The sequence below is a fragment of the Saccopteryx leptura genome, chromosome 7 (genome assembly GCF_036850995.1).
Source record: "Saccopteryx leptura isolate mSacLep1 chromosome 7, mSacLep1_pri_phased_curated, whole genome shotgun sequence".
Classification (NCBI taxonomy): domain Eukaryota; kingdom Metazoa; phylum Chordata; class Mammalia; order Chiroptera; family Emballonuridae; genus Saccopteryx; species Saccopteryx leptura.
This window is the reverse complement of record NC_089509.1, coordinates 58,934,727-58,950,719: the sequence shown is the minus strand read 5'-3', so window position 1 is coordinate 58,950,719 and position 15,993 is coordinate 58,934,727. Positions and strand designations below refer to the sequence as shown.

The 15,993-nt window shown below is 41.0% G+C and overlaps 1 protein-coding gene across 18 annotated transcripts in view; it reads right to left on the bottom strand.

The window, feature by feature from the left end:
- RAPGEF4 (Rap guanine nucleotide exchange factor 4) overlaps positions 1–15,993 on the bottom strand; it is a 319,360-nt gene that overhangs the window by 56,248 nt on the left and 247,119 nt on the right. For all 18 annotated transcript variants that reach the window (XM_066345716.1, XM_066345717.1, XM_066345718.1 and 15 more), the window contains 6 exons: positions 15,858–15,918; positions 13,705–13,781; positions 13,140–13,286; positions 10,753–10,868; positions 4,508–4,596; positions 824–902 (listed from right to left, as the gene is read on the bottom strand). In XM_066345716.1, the coding sequence (XP_066201813.1) occupies positions 824–902; positions 4,508–4,596; positions 10,753–10,868; positions 13,140–13,286; positions 13,705–13,781; positions 15,858–15,918 (569 nt within the window). The remainder of the gene's footprint in view (positions 1–823; positions 903–4,507; positions 4,597–10,752; positions 10,869–13,139; positions 13,287–13,704; positions 13,782–15,857; positions 15,919–15,993) is intronic.

Sequence of the window (15,993 nt, the reverse complement as noted above, 5' to 3'; positions counted from 1 at the left end):
CCAGGTTAGGGAACTAACCCTAATAACACTCCCAGATTGTTCTCCATAACTTTCTCTAGCCTACCTCTTAAGTACTCCTCCCTCCCTCCCTCCCTCCCTCCCTTCCTTCCTCTCTCTCTCTTTCTCTCTCTCTTTCTCTTTCTTTCTTTTATTTTTTTTCTCTCTCCCCCTCCTTCCCTCCCTCCCTCCCTTTTTTCCTTCCTTCCTTCCTTCCTTTTTTCCTTCCTTCCTCTCTCTCTCTCTCTCTTTCTTTTCTTTCTTTCTCTTTTTTTTTGACAGAGACAGAGAGTCAGAGAGAGGGACAGATAGGGACAGACAGACAGGAAGGGAGAGAGATGAGAAGCATCAATTCTTCATTGCAGCTCTTTATTGTTCATTGATTGTGTTCTCATATGTGCCTTGACTGAGGGGCTACAGCAGAGTGAGTGACCCCTTGCTCAAGCCAGTGACCTTGGGCTCAAGCCAGAGACCTTGAGATTTCGAACCTGGGCCCCCCACGTCCCAGTCCGATGCTCTATCCACTCTGCCACCGCCTGGTCAGGCCCGGGTATGTATATTTCTAACCAGCATCACATTCCTGAAGTGACATAGCTCACATTTCTCTACACAGGTAATGAGGAAAACTCCTCCAACATGGCACAGTAAAACCATGCCACGGAGAATGGGGGTCTATGCCGTGGAAAGCTCCTGGTGCCTCAGTTAGACAGGGGAGAGCACAGCTCTGCCGGGGCCATGGCTTACCTTCAGAGTTGGGATGAGATAATGGCCAAGTACATGTGGAGTGTCTTCCAGGGAATAGAGACTTTTCACAACAAAAGGATATTGGGCCACCAGTGCTGGGCAAAGCTGGGTATTTGGCATAAAAACACAATGCATCATAACAAAGTCATTTAAAATAGAATCTGCAAGGGAAAGAAAATGCAAAGCAAAAAAGGAAATTAGGTTCCTATGGAAGTCTTTAAGAAAGCAAGGCTCTTATACATTGGCTTGGAGTGTTATGGTTTTACTGTACAAAGAAGCATTGCATATAAAAATAACTCCATCCATATATATACACATATATTTAAAGAGCCACCATAGGTAGTACCATGTATGCAGAAAAACATGGTCATTTCTTTGTCAACTTTACACCATAAGTCTTTTGTCAATATTGCTTTTTTTAAAATCTCTTTTCCACCTTCTATTTCTAGAGGGAGCAGTGAAGGATGAGAGGATGGTGGAATTACAGAAAAAGGAGGTGATATGAGCAGAGAATTGGTGAGGGAAACAAAAGCAGGGAAAAAAAGAAAAGATAAAGGCTGTAAGCAGCAACTGAACCAAACTAAGCTCTCCAGTAGATTAAAAATGGTGACTGTCCTGCATTCAAAGCTGTTTTGCAGGCAGGTAAACAGGGAGATGGCAAGGGAAATAAGGCAAGTCCCAAAGACAAGCTTCATTTGCTTCACTCTGAATTCATGCTGGTTCTTCACTGCAAAGCCAATGAATACTATGTGGTCAGTGTTGGTGGGAAAGCATGTGAATACAGACATAAGAGCCAATGAAATCCACCTGTTGAAACTTTGAATCCAAGCTACTATGGGGATTTGCAATGAAAAAAATCAACTACACTGGCTGAGATTTGTGAAACTCACATAACTTTCCAGGGAGAAAATGGTGAGAAATATATAAATTTAGCCATATACATTAGATAAACATTAATGTCTATGTCTTAAATTAACCTATTGGCAATGTTGGAATCAGCGATGAAAGGTTTAACCATTATACTCATTTTTTAAAAACTGAAGTAAAATGGACATACATACAACATTATGTAAGTTTAAGGTGTACAATGTATTGATTTAATACATTTATATGTTGCAATGTGATGACCACTGTGGTGTTAGCAAACACCTCTGCCATGTCATATAATACCATTATACTCCTTTAAATATAAGGAATAAGTGCAATCCCAAGCTATCATCCTGTCACTGCTCAGTGTAACCAATCATTTCAGTCCCATTCTATTGAGCCAGCGAAGAAGCAGAGAAGGTGTCAGACAGAAATTGGATAGAACTTTTTTTAAGTACAGAAGGACATTGGCTTGTTCGAGTTAACCATCCAGGGTCTCCTTTATATATTTTAGATATTCTCTGAAGATCAGGGTGATGATGCTTGCTTAGAAGGCTCCCAGAAGTCCTGCGCTCTCCAGTAGTTTCCATTCTGGTAAAACACAGCTTTCAGTAAAGTACTCCAAGTCTGGGGAACTGGTCACTTAGCGTGGCAACTACCCAACACCCATCTTTTCCCATAGCTTCCTTGTTCTCTACTTATATGAAGTAACTCTTTCTGAGTATTCTTGAGAACTGATTTTTGAAAATAATTTCTTACTAGAAAATGATTTCCCAAGTCACTGAGTGACTAATGCTGGTCATAGAGGCTAAAATCTAGAAAACTAGTTGATCTAAGACAGACAATAGATGTTTTGGTAAATTAAGGAAATGTACTGTTAAACCCAGAGGTGTTCCTTTCTGTGATGTAAACCAGTACAACTGTCAACTCTGATGTTTCTCACTGTATCGTAAAGTTAGAAATGTCAATGGTTTCCCACTTCACTGCATCCTTTAGTTTCTCATCATGGGACTCGTCACATTCTCCTTGCTCAAGTATCTTTAGCCACTCCCCAATGCCTAGCATTGCATTTAAGTGTCCAAGATGAGTAGCCAAAGTTTTAGACCTTACTTTCCTTTCTCACTTATATATATATGACTGTCCAGCAAAACCAAGCTGCTTCATCTTCCCTGACCATTCCTATGTCAGTACTAACATTGTGCCTCAGTATGGAAAGCTTTGTCTCCAATCTCCAGTTACTAACACCAGCCTTTTTCCAGGGCCACTTCTACGGTTATAGTCTCCATTACACTTTGTCAGGTCACCTCAACTAGTCAGTGCTCCTGAAGCGCTGACCACATTTTGCCTTGTGGTCAAGCTACTTGCACGTTCCTTTATGTCCCCTGGTAGGTTATAAACTTCCTGAGGACAGGAGAACAATCTGTTGTTCACAGCGAGTAGTACAAAGCATCCAGCTTAGTGTCTGCCTGAGAAGATACTCAATAAATACTGAACCCAAAATAACTACCCTGGAGCCAGAGATTCTGGTTTTCATAACAACTATTCCCCAATTAATATGCTATATAAAGAAATATCTCAGATAATCTATTTGTAAAATGAGAAACTGGAATAAAGAGCTAAAATAAGAAGTAAATTGGTGCTAAAATCTTTTAGGAGGTATATAAAAATAATAATTTCACCTCGAATGCACTGCAAAGATGATGGAAATGGACTTGAAACTACCACTAGGTTTTTAGAGAAATCTTTTAACTTCTTTGGGTGAGAAATCTTCTTCCATGGAGCTCAGTAGAGACGGGCCAATAGCAGAGGGTTGGTTTGTTTTTTTAGATGAATATGGTCTGTTCCACAGTTACATATAAGATGGTTCCCAAAGTGGAGAAGGATTTCATAAGTCTGAACACTTCAGTTCATTGGCAAAATCCATCTCATGTACCCCCAAATCTCTGTCTTAATAAGACTGGTTTACTGTAAGGCAGTAGTATGGGTTAAATTTTGTCCTCTGAAAAAGACATGCTGATATCCAGTCCCCAGTACCTCAGAATGTAACCTTATTTGGAAATAGGGTCTTTGCAGGTGTTATCAAGTTAAGATGTGGTCATTAGTGTGGGCCCGAATCCGATACGACTGCTGTCCTTGTAAAAAGGGAAAATCTGGAAACAGGGACAGATGCACAGAAGAAAGACTGTGTGAGGAGAGAGAGGGAGAACACAAGAACACGAAGCAGGGATCGGGGTGATGCACCTGTAAGCCAAGGGATGCCAAAGATTGCTGGCAAAATGCCAGAGCCAGGAGCGCAGTGTGGGACAGCTTCTCCCCACGGCCCTCAGAGGGGACCAACCCTGCCGTCCCCTGGTCTCACGTTTCCAGCCTCCAGAACTGTAGGACCATACAGTTCTGTTGTTTAAGCTACTCAGTTTAGGTACTTTGTTACATTAGCCCTAGCAAACGAAGACAGGTGGTGTTAGTTCCACTCTGGGGCAGCCCAGGAATCCACAGCCACAGACAGAACCGTTTTTCTCCCCTTGCACAAGGCCGTGCCTCCTATGTAGGCAGCAGCAAATCCTTTATGGGAATAGGTAGAATTTGAATGATAACCTAACAGATGCCTATAAAGGTGAATTTCAATGGTAACTTAAGAGATGCCTATGGAAGTCTAACCCCAATGTGCATGGATGAGACTGCGCCCTTTATGAAGGAGAGCTAGGAATGGAGCAGGCAGAAGCGGGTGGGCCACAAGGATTGCTCCCTGAGTTGGGCACACAGGGATGCTCTTAGAATGTTCATCCACACACCCCCCTTCTCACACTGTTGTGGCTACACAGGCTGAGAATGAATTCAGGATTTTTTTTTAGAGTGCTCTGCATGGATTTAATGAACACAAGCTGTTTCAGGTGTTTACCTGTCGCTTCATTTAAAGCTGATTCAAGGCGAATTGTTTCTAGAAAATGCTCTAAAATTTTTTCAGGTGTTCCTGACATCACAGAATACCTGGATAAAAAAAAATAAAAACATCATTAGCTTTTCCAAAGTGGGCAAATCAGTCATAAATCATTCTTCACATAGCTAATATATATATTTTTGAGACCTTAGGAAACCATTTGGACTCATGGCCCATATTCTCCTTATAGTAAGACCACACACTTTGCCAGAGTCCCATAGAAAGACAATGAGAAAACCACAAATTGAAGTAGTTACTAAAAAATGTGACTCTTTTTTCCCTACATGGAACTAAAGGAAATTTCTTGGAGAGTGGCTCTGGCAGGCTGGGAACTGAGCACTCCAGCCTTGTCCCAACCACGTGAGTCCTCGGGCAGCTCAGGTCAGGCACAGGAGCGGGAGAGGGGAAGCGGCAGTAACTAGGTTGTCCATATATGGGTTACTTGCAGCAAAATTTCAGTCCCACACTGGATTCCCCTGCCTATTTCTGGAATGCTCTGTCTTCCCCAACTGTACGCTGGCATGTGCTTTGGAAATACAGCTAAGAATAAAACAGGAGGGGAAAAAAAACAACCCAAAACCCAAACATCAATGAGCAAACAAGCAAACCCCAATAGCATTTGAATAACAAATAAATCAGCAACAGAAAATTCATATAATTTATTTCATTGTCAAATATATATTATTATGTGGTGGGAGGGGGAGGTTAGTTATTATTTCAGATGGTCCATCCATGTAGCTCTTCAATCAACATAAAAGGATTTATTTCTTAAACTGAATGTGGGTTATTTCAAAGTCATATTAAAAATGGTAACAGGACAGTGAATGAAAACTAGAGGCAGAATACACGAAGATAATATGGGGGCTCCTATTCCAAAATTCAGACTTTGCTGTTCTGCTTGGCTTTTCACCTAAAGCAAAATGACAGGGAAGAGAAACAACAATGAAAATAAAATTCTCTCGTGTTGACAAAGCAGTGGTAGAATCTGGCTCTAGAACCCAGCTTTCTTTGCTGCTCACCAACATCCTTTTTTTTTTGCCTGTTTGAGATCTTGGAGGAGGGGCGTGGAGATCCCAAGAATAACCCTAACATATTAAATCTCAGGTCTTAACCTCATGCCTGAGGGAGTGAGAAAGAGCAATTCAACAGAGGACTGTCTGCATGTGAAAGCAGAGAGGGAGCGTGCATGAGGCCACTGGTCTTGAACAAGGTGACAAATGCAGTGTACGTGGTAGGCAACCATTAGCTACAACTAATCTGAGTATGTGTGTGTGCGTGTGTGCGTCCACACATGTGTGCTGCAGAGGTAAATGAGGAAAGCTGGCTTTGGAAACTAGAGGATAAGAGGGGGTATAACAAAAAAATACTTTAATCTTAAAAGCATGACCTCTTAAAGTAAATAAGGTAGAAGACAATGGTTTTTTTTTGTTTTGTTTTGTTTTTTTGTCTTGTAGGCAATGAATATTTGAGGGAAAGAGAGGACATATCTATAAATGACTTTCAACACTTAAATGGAGAAAATTGTTGAATTCATTCAATAATTCCTGAGATTCAGGATTCCTTGATGGTCTCAACGATGAGCTGGAAAAGGAGCAGCACCCGGCCACATCATAAGGAATGAGGTTGGAGAGGGCACTCAGTATCTGTCAAACGTTTACTGTGCCCCAGACAACTGGGTGGGCCCTGAACAGTGTCCTCATGTTTACTTGCTAGTTAAATATTATCTTTACTCTGCAGGTCGAGAAACTGCTCTGTAAGGACCCACGGCCACACAGTTAGTAAATGCAAGATCTCCACTGGGAGCCTAGGACTGGCTTCTGAGCTCAGGCGTGAGGCTCACGTCACTGCTGCGCCTGCGCAGCAAGACATTCTGGGCAGAGGCTACGTCTAGCTACGTGGAGCTCTTTCTGACCAGGAAGTCTGCGTGCAATGAAAAACTGCTTCTGAAGAGAACTTGTTTCCTTTTTTCTGAAAACAAGTTTTACTTAATTAGACTGTAAACATCTTACATTGAACACCAGCCACTTGTCATTTATCGCAGCCTTGGGTAAGCGGCAGCGCTGGCTAGCATGACTGACACATCAGATTGAAATGTGCCCCGTGTCAGCAGTCTAACTCTGATCGAGGGCTGGCGTCGCATCCTGGTGCGCTTTGTTTGAACGCTCCGTAGCTAGGGTATCACGTCTGCTCAAAAAGAAGAAAGATCCTGGTGGCAAGCCAAGCCTCCTACCACTTCACTGAAGAGAAACGGTCTCTCCCAACTTGGCCTACGGGCTCTGTGTGACACCAGGGGTTCTTTCTTTTGCTACCAAAGGCTCCCTACTGTAGTGCAGCTGCTGTGGCTGCCTTAAACCACCCTCTCCCTCTTCTCAGCTCCACAGAAGGCTGTTCAGGTGTTGACATTCATTTCAGGCAGGGAATTCGGAAGAGGGTAGGCCAGGAAGCCTCTGGCCAGACGGAGCTGTCTGTGACCTTGCAGCTCTGGGCTTGACTGACACATCATGCTATTGCTTTATTTCGGGCTGAACACTACTAGGCGCCTACTGCTTTTGACTTCTGTTTAAATGAGGAACTTGGAGGCCAGACAGCATGGCTCTTCTCAGTTTACTGCATGGAGGAGCTACTTCAGTCCAAGTAAAAGAGAACCCCAATTGGTTAAATTATTCAAGTTGTGAAGTTTTTAAGCCTGGGGCAGAAAATCTTTTCCTAATATCAAGTCTGAAAATGATGTTGGGAAAAGAGACACTCCCATCTGTACCTAGAACGAAAAGTTGTGGTGGAGAAGCCTGAAAGAGACTAACTTTCTGGGAACAGGGCGGAGTTGAACAAGAAGGTGGTTGATCGTCTCAGGAAAAGCAGCAACACAGTAACTAAAACAGGAAGAGTCATTTGAAGTGCTTTCTTTCTTACTAAAATCACACAACCACAGAGCAGAAGATAACCAAAATGGTAAAATTTTGAGGGTTTCATAAAGTGCATCCATCATGAGAAATACTGTCTAGCAATTGACATTTTACTATCACACTCATAGCTGAGTGGCTTGAGCAGAGTCAGGCAGGTTTGAAACTGTTCTGAATTTCTTAGAGGAAAAGTGAAAAAAGTGGATCAGAAAAAAAAAAGCATTATTATCAGCACCAAACAGTGATCCTCTTTGAGCTAAAAAAAAAAAAAAAAAAAAAGACAATTTCTGAGGAGCTAGAAGCTCAAAATGTTTCTAAATTTTAAGTCCACCCATAGACATGATTGTTGTCATATTATCGACATTATTTAGAATACTGGGCCATAATTATTGCGCAGCCTGCCATTTTAAACTCTGGCCTGGCTGGGAAAAGCTCAAATGGAAAACAGCCCCTTGAGAGAGAGGCTTTTTATTCTTCAGGAAACTGACTTTGCATGGTGCATTAGCTTGTACTCATCGATATTTTTAAATGGTGTGCTGAGAACATGCACAGGTTTTTGAATTATGTAAGAAATTTGGATTGGTCTAGAGATCACAAATAAGGAGATATAACAGAAATCAGATCCAGGCCTAAAATGAGTTTTATATACAGAGCTTCTCCTTTTCTGTCCCCTTTAGCTTGATTTCATTTTTAAAAAATCTATATTTGGAAGGCACTCTGAATGGGAGATGTTGTAACAAGCAAACGCTTTTGATCCTCCTGCCATGAACATCAAAATGAAGAGGTTCTGAAGGAAGGGGACCTCCAGGGGAGGTCTTGGTCGACTGTTTCAAGGTTAAGGAGAATTTTCAAGGCTTCCCTTTTCAGGTTGCAAAATTTTTCTGAGCTATCTGAAGCAGTATTATTATTTAGTTGTTTGTTTTTCTTTTTTATTGACTTTTTGGGATGACAGTGATTAATAAAATTGTATAGGTTTCAGGTGTACAATTCTATATAATATATTGTATCATCTCTACCTTGTACTGTGTGTTCACCGCCCCAAGTCAAAGTATTATTAAAGAATGCAGATTTTCACCCTAAAATGGCCTAGTTATATATAAGAACACTAAAGAAAATCATTGGGGATAGACCCCAACCTTCACATAAAAAATATCTTAATTCTGATTACCCTCTGTGGGCTGAAAGAACAACTGTTAAAAAACATTTGAGCAAGAACAGTTTTAAGAATGGAGAATAGTGAAAAAAAAAATTTTTTTTTTTTTTTTACAGAGACAGAGAGAGTCACAGAGAGGGATAGATAGGGATAGACAGACAGGAACGGAGAGAGATGAGAAGCATCAATCATTAGTTTTTTCATTGCGACACCTTAATTGTTCATTGATTGCTTTCTCGTATGTGCCTTGACCGTGGGGCTTCAGCAGACCGAGTGATCCCTTGCTGAAGCCAGCGACCTTGGGTCCAAGCTGGTGAGCCTTGCTCAAACCAGATGAGCCCGCGCTCAAGCTGGCGACCTTGGGGTCTCGAACCTGGGTCCTTCCTCCGCATCCCAGTTCGACGCTCTATGTACTGCGCCACTGCCCGATCAGGCAAAATTTTTTTTAAATTAGGAATTCTGGATGGTCATTTTATAGGTTTGTAAGTGAAAGGATACTTTTTATATAGTCCATTTGATGCAGTTCTTTTGAAATGCATTGGTTTGCCATGCTTATCAGTGTTGAGGCCACAGTGTTTATATAGTAATGTGTTTGGCTATAGCAATCTGTGAGGCCATAGGAGGAAAGGCATGGAAGCTGAGCCAGCTGGACTTGAATCCCAGCTCTGTGCAATTATAAGCTTCATAGTCTTGGGCAAGTAAAGTGCTTCTCTAGGCCTAAATCTTCCCATCTGTTGAAAGGGGTTGTAATAAGGGATTACATAAAATACGCAAAATATACTATGGCTATTCAATAATATTATATTTCTTCCCCCCTTCCTTGGAAATATGTCAGTTCATCCAGATGAAAATGTCTGAGCCTTAGGCTTTTAGTATAAACAATAAAAATTCATTAGGTATAGAGAGTGTCTTTTTAAAAAAATTAATTTTATTGGGGTGACATTGATAAATCAGTGTACATATGTTCAGAGAAAACATCTCTAGGTTATTTTGACATCTGATTATGCTGCGTTCCCATCACCCAAAGTCCAACTGTCTTCTGTCACTTAGAGAGTGTCTTGATCAAAGGAAACACCCTCTTTACATGGCAAACAAAGAAAAACTCCTGGGACGCAGTCTTTTCAACATTTATTTGGTGATATTTCTTTAGCTACGGAATTGGTGTTTTTATTATCCTAATATTGAAAATAAATCTTTATTTTTAAAAACAAGATTCCATGACTTGCTACAATATCTTGGAACTACATTTCCTAATTCTTATGTATGACCATTCAAATATTAGTACCTTTGATGAAAAAGTCTCAAGTAGGAAGCTGCTGTAAAAGATGGAATGGAACACACGTATGCTGTAAAGGCCCAAGTTAAACAGGGACCTGAGAAGCAAGTGCCCCTCTGGCATCGGCAGGAATAAGCATGGATGAGGCCAAATGGATGCTTTCAGGCTGCAGTCTATGGACTGTCTTATATTTGAACTCTGTAAAAGATGCTCATTCTGATATCAAGATGCAAACACCTCTTGAGAAGTCCTCCATATGAAATTCAAATACCAAGGGCTCTCATCACCCAGGGCAGCGATTTTCAATCTTTTTCATCTCATGGCACATAAACTAATTACTAAGATTCTGTGGCCCACCAAAAAATATACTTTTTGCCGATCAGACCAAAAAAAAAGGTTAATTCTGATTTATTCACACCAGATGGCTATTTTTGTGTTGGCTATACTTATTTTATATGTGACAATCTAAGGTCTGTTGTCATTTTTTATTTGACAATCTAAGGGAAAACAATCTAGTGCATATTTTAAAAATTCGTGTGGCACACCGGTTGAAAATCACTGACCTAGGGGCCTCTGTGTCCCTTGAGCTGCCTGCATTCTACCTTTTCCAAAGCTATTACAGTTGAACACTGTATCCAAAGAACATTTTCAGAGTAGGGGGAAATACCAGAATTATCCTAGGCAACACCAAGCTAAACATAGTGCCAGAAATGGATACATTATACTCCACAAAATGTATGATTAGTCAATGGAGAGAAAAAAGTCACACACACGGCCATCTTCCATAAAAAAGGAGAACATGCTATTGTAGAAATGATGATACCATGTGAAAAGGTTAATCATAGTCTCGCAATTTCAGTGTTGGATGCAAACCTACTTTTGCTGAGGCTGTGAATTTCCTTGATTAGAGGCCCTGTTCCCTGCTGGGACCTTCTCCAGCACCAAGACGTCTTGGTCATGTTCCTTAAGTCTGACTGTATTCGCCTCAACGTCCTGCAAATACAAATTACACCACATACAGATGCTGTCATTTTCTCAGACAATGAAAAAAAATTTCAAATGCTTCAGAAACTCATTTGGTGCTTGTGATGCTAATTGTTGTGTCTACAAATTAAGTCATTTTCAAAGTCAAGGGCTGGAATGGTCAGAGAGAGGATTAGATGAGGTTTAAAACATGTGGTTTTAAAGCTCTGCTTTTACCCCAGATTCAGAAAATCAGCACAGTGGTAAAGAGGGGTGTGGTTGTGCTCTGAGAAACCCTTGAGAGAAGGCGGTATAGAGGGAAGATAAGGGAGCAAAGCATGTATTCTTCATAAAAATAGCACTCAGCGTCAACAAAGTTCTTTCATTATGATTTTCTTCTAAGGGTATTTAGTTTTCTTACAAGTGGTACTTTTTCTTTCTAATCAAAAGACTTTATTTTTTTTTTTACAAAAGCGGTTTGAAATGTGTTAAAACATCTTTAAGTTATTTTAAATAATTATGTAAATCATATCAACGATAATGGTCCTAATGTGCTTCTTTCAAATAATTTTTTTTGGTAAATGTAAATAAAGGTAAAGTTTACCTCTAAATTTCAATGTTATTTAAAATAATTTATTAAAAATTTTAACGTGCCTTTTCTCACCCTTTAGTCCCCATTTTAAAAGAGATTAGAGCCCTGGCCAGTTGGCTCAGTGGTAGAGCATCGGCCTGGCGTGCAGGAGTCCCGGGTTCAATTCCCAGCCAGGGCACACAGGAGAAGCACCCATCTGCTTCTCCACCCCTCCCCCTCTCCTTCCTCTCTGTCTCTCTCTTCCCCTCCCGCAGCCAAGGCTCCATTGGAGCAAAGTTTGCCTGGGCGCTGGGGATGACTCTGTGGCCTCTGCCTCAGGTGCTAGAATGGCTCTGGTTGCAACAGAGCGATGCCCCAGATGGGCAGAGCATCGCCCCCTGGTGGGCGTGCCAGGTGGATCCCAGTCAGGCGCATACGGGAGTTTGTCTGACTGCCTCCCTGTTTCCAACTTCAGAAAAATACACACAAAAAAATAATAATAATAAAATAAAATAAAAGAGATTAGGTAAGAACCAACTCAAATTCCATGTAGTATTTTTTTCTATATTATTCAATGCTATAGGTTTTTATTGAATTCTTTGCATTAAGAGAATGCATTCCTAAGACAAACTTTGGAAATTTTTGCCACCAAAGACAAATGTTTAAGGCTGTGTTGTGATAGGTGTCCATACATAAGGACTGGAGAATGACATTGTAATCATCATGAAATAATGTCAAGTGTACCAGAAAGCACAGCAACTGCATTTTGGACTTTCAGGTAGGATGGACAAAGATGTTAAGGGTGGGAGAGGCAGAGAAGAGAATTGCTCTGTGAACCAGCAGGGAAGGGAACAGAGCAAAGTGATCCTAGAGGGAATAGTGTCTGTGGATGAAATCAAGCTCGGAAGGGATGGGGTATGGGACACTGAGAGGCCAGGGGTGATGGGACACTGTCACTATTCCCAGCAGTCCACAATCAGGTCTCTACCAACCAAGGCTGGATTGTTCCTCCTGGGACCAGAGACTGCATGGGGGAGAAAGGACAGGGACCATCTCTTCTAAAAATCACCCACTCTCCCAAATACCTTCACAAGTTTAGATAAGGCCCATCCGCAGAGCCAACTTTAAATGCAATTTCCCGGCTCCCTCTACCATCCCAATTATTCTTCACTTACTTGCTAAAGTTTGAAATTCCTTTAATGTAAATCAATTTGACATAAAGCACTTGAAATAAAAATGGTTAGAGTAATCATGATTCACATTAATTCTCACTAAAATGTAATCACTCAATAAATCACGAGACTGTGTGATGTTACAGAAAGGTTCAGATTTGGGAAGAGATTGGAAGTACAAAGCAGAAAGGTTTAGGATAGAGAAAAACATGAGCGAGGAAGAACACAGAAGTGGGAGCCTAGGACTGCGAAGAGAAATGTCTCACTCTAACATTTGCCAAGGAGTCCCTCTATGTCTTCAATTCTCATGGACCAGTTCGGGCGTGTGCAGAGCTGTTAGCATCACATGCCACATTTGCAGCTTTCCTGGACTGTCCCCTCTGGACCCCAGAATGCACACCAGCACACTGAACATCCAGGCTTGTGACCAAGGCTCTTTGTTCCTAGCATATTCATTAATCACAGTACTGCTCAATTAACATAACAATCAAATGTTTTCTTTTCTGGCCAAAGGAAAAAAACGGGATGCTCCTCTGCCACCTTTCGTCTTGGACTTACCCTCAGAATCCGGTTGAAATCCTCCTTGTCTACTCTTAAGAAATGGCAATTATCTTCTCGCAAGACGATAGAGGCAGCTCTTGGGGCATCATTCACTAGTGCCAACTTGCCAAAATCATCTCCTTCATGCAGGGTACAGACCACACCCTGAGGAGGGCAAACATTAACATGCAGATGATCCCTGAAACAGCCAACACCTGCCCACCTCACGCCACAAGACCCCCTCACCCCTAACATGTTGTATATATAAATAGGCTGTCCCCAGGGATGACAAAATGGAGTTATATAATTAAATTATAATGTTTCATTTTTCTTTCATTGAGTAATATGGGCTACAGAACAACTTAAATGTACACATTAGAATCTATAAGGAGAGGAGCCTAAGAAAGTCAATACTAGTCTGAATATAATAAGTTAGATAATTTATGATTAGAGATACTATAATGACTTTTCTACATTAAGTAAAAATGTTGCAAGCTTAATTGTAGCACTACATTGTTAATACTTAGAGCCACATTAGTAAACAGAGTGTAATAAATATTCAAAAAGGAAAAGATATACACACCTTGCCATAAATGACTACATTCACTGATCCTTTTAGAATAATGTACCAGGAGGTACCTTCTTCCCCCTGGTTAAACACTAGATACAAAAAGATGAAAAGATTTATGACAAGAATAGAAGCACATCAGTATAAATGACAGCTGATCAAATCATCACTTTTATGTTCCCAGAATTACACATTGATTCCAGAAGGAAAAAAATTTACCGGCAAATACTAACTTATTCAGGCAAAGTATTATTTCCTTTTCTCTGGAACATGTTGATATAAGGAAAAGAAATCCCACTCTACCTGCTATGCCCTGGAAGAGCCATTCTGACTCGATATCAATTCAACAGCAATTCATTTCATCAAGCAATACCCCCTCATTCACAATTCATTAATACTTATTATGCTATAGAAAATCAGTTATAAAACTGATCTGACTAGTAATGTGAAGTTTGAATACTACTTATTGTTTATGGATATAAAACTACACATATATTTTTTAAATGGGTTGGAATGATAAGCACTACATACAGAATAGGTATCACCTTGGGGAGAGAAAGAGAAGAATAAGATAAAAAAGGAAACAAGGGGCCTGTAACTATATGTATAATTTCATTCTTTAGAAAACATGGTAAAACATCGCATCTTAGGGTTGAATAAAGATAAAGAAGGTGCTTGTAATAATCTGTTTTGTTTGAAATATTTAAGTATTTCATAATAAAATGAAAGCAACCAGTAAGTTTGAATGAAAAGAATAAAAGAGAAGTTGTAAATCACCAGTGATCATAAAAATAAAAATACTAAAACAAACCTTTGAAATTTCAAGAAAGGACATTCTTACTAAAATAAATATCAATGCTAGAGATACCACGTTTGATGACTGAAAAACATTTTGAAATACAATTTTTATAGCTATTTTTGCTTTTACAATTCGTGTTCCCTGCTTATTTGACTAACACAACTCAGTCTGAAAAAATAGCAAGATTTTTCAAAAAAAAGTCTCTTTGGGCCCTGGCCAGTTGGCTCAGTGGTAGAGCGTCGGCCTGGCGTGCAGGAGTCCCGGGTTCAATTCCCGGCCAGGGCACATAGGAGAAGCGCCCATCTGCTTTTCCACCCATCCCCCTCTCCTTCCTCTCTGTCTCTCTCTTCCCCTCCTGCAGCCAAGGCTCCATTGGAGCAGTTTGCCCAGGCACTGAGGATGGCTCTGTGGCCTCTGCCTCAGGCGCTAGAATGGCTCTGATTGCAGCAGAGCGATGCCCCAAGATGGGCAGAGCATCGCCTCCTGGTGGGCATTCCAGGTGGATCCCGGTCGGGCATATGCGGGAGTCTGTCTGACTGCCTCCCGGTTTCCAACTTCAGAAAAATACAAAAAAAAAAAAAAAAGTCTCTTGGAGCATTAACTGGTGTCCATTAAACAAGTGTTCTGTGTTTCACTAGGTTTAAGAGGTATGAGTATAAATGGAGTGAACATTTTTCTTTATTGCGAACTTCAGATAACCCTAATATACTAATGTGTATAATTCCCCAAGAGAGGTTAAGAGAAGGTGACATTTCCTGACCTGGGTAGACCACTAAGCCTGCTTTTCAAGGACTTTGCAGATTAGTGGGAAAGCCAGCCTGAATACTTTTGTTCACATTTATTGATATCAAATGTCAATTTCTTGCTTCAAAGTATAATCTCAGAATTAAATTGCAATCTGGATTCTGGAGAGATCCTAAATATTAGTACTGTATAAGTATTTGGGTCAAAGAAATTCTTTGGCGCTGATAGTGGAAATAAGAGAAGAAAAAGAAAATCATTCTAATTAGCAATCTCAAGGAGAGGATCAGTTTCTCTAAAACCACCAACTAAAGAGAGGACACTGTGAAAAGGTCCTGCCTGAAGAGCAGCAACTTCATCCCACCCTCTTTAAACACTGCTTTGACCCAGTTCGTAGGGAGTGACAGAGACTCAGGCTGGCAACTGCTCCCACGCGGGTCCCAGAAAACAACAGAGTAACAGACACGTGCCAGGAGTGACCACTGGTCCCGAAACAGAGAGGGACACCAGGATGTCCTGCCAAGTCTGCCCGGGCCCGAGAAAGGGGAGCATTTGCAGGCAGGCTCCCGTGGCATATGCCCACAAGGGGACCAGCCAGGCGCCAGGTCCGACTGCAGCTTTTACTTACACACAGTGCCTCCTTTGGCATGAGACTCAAAAATGAGAACACCGGCTAACTCCCGTTTCACCTAGAAAAAAAGAGAAAGAATGTGGATGGGCCAGATTTGGGGGTAAAGGGCCATGTTCCCTTTCTGAACGGTACT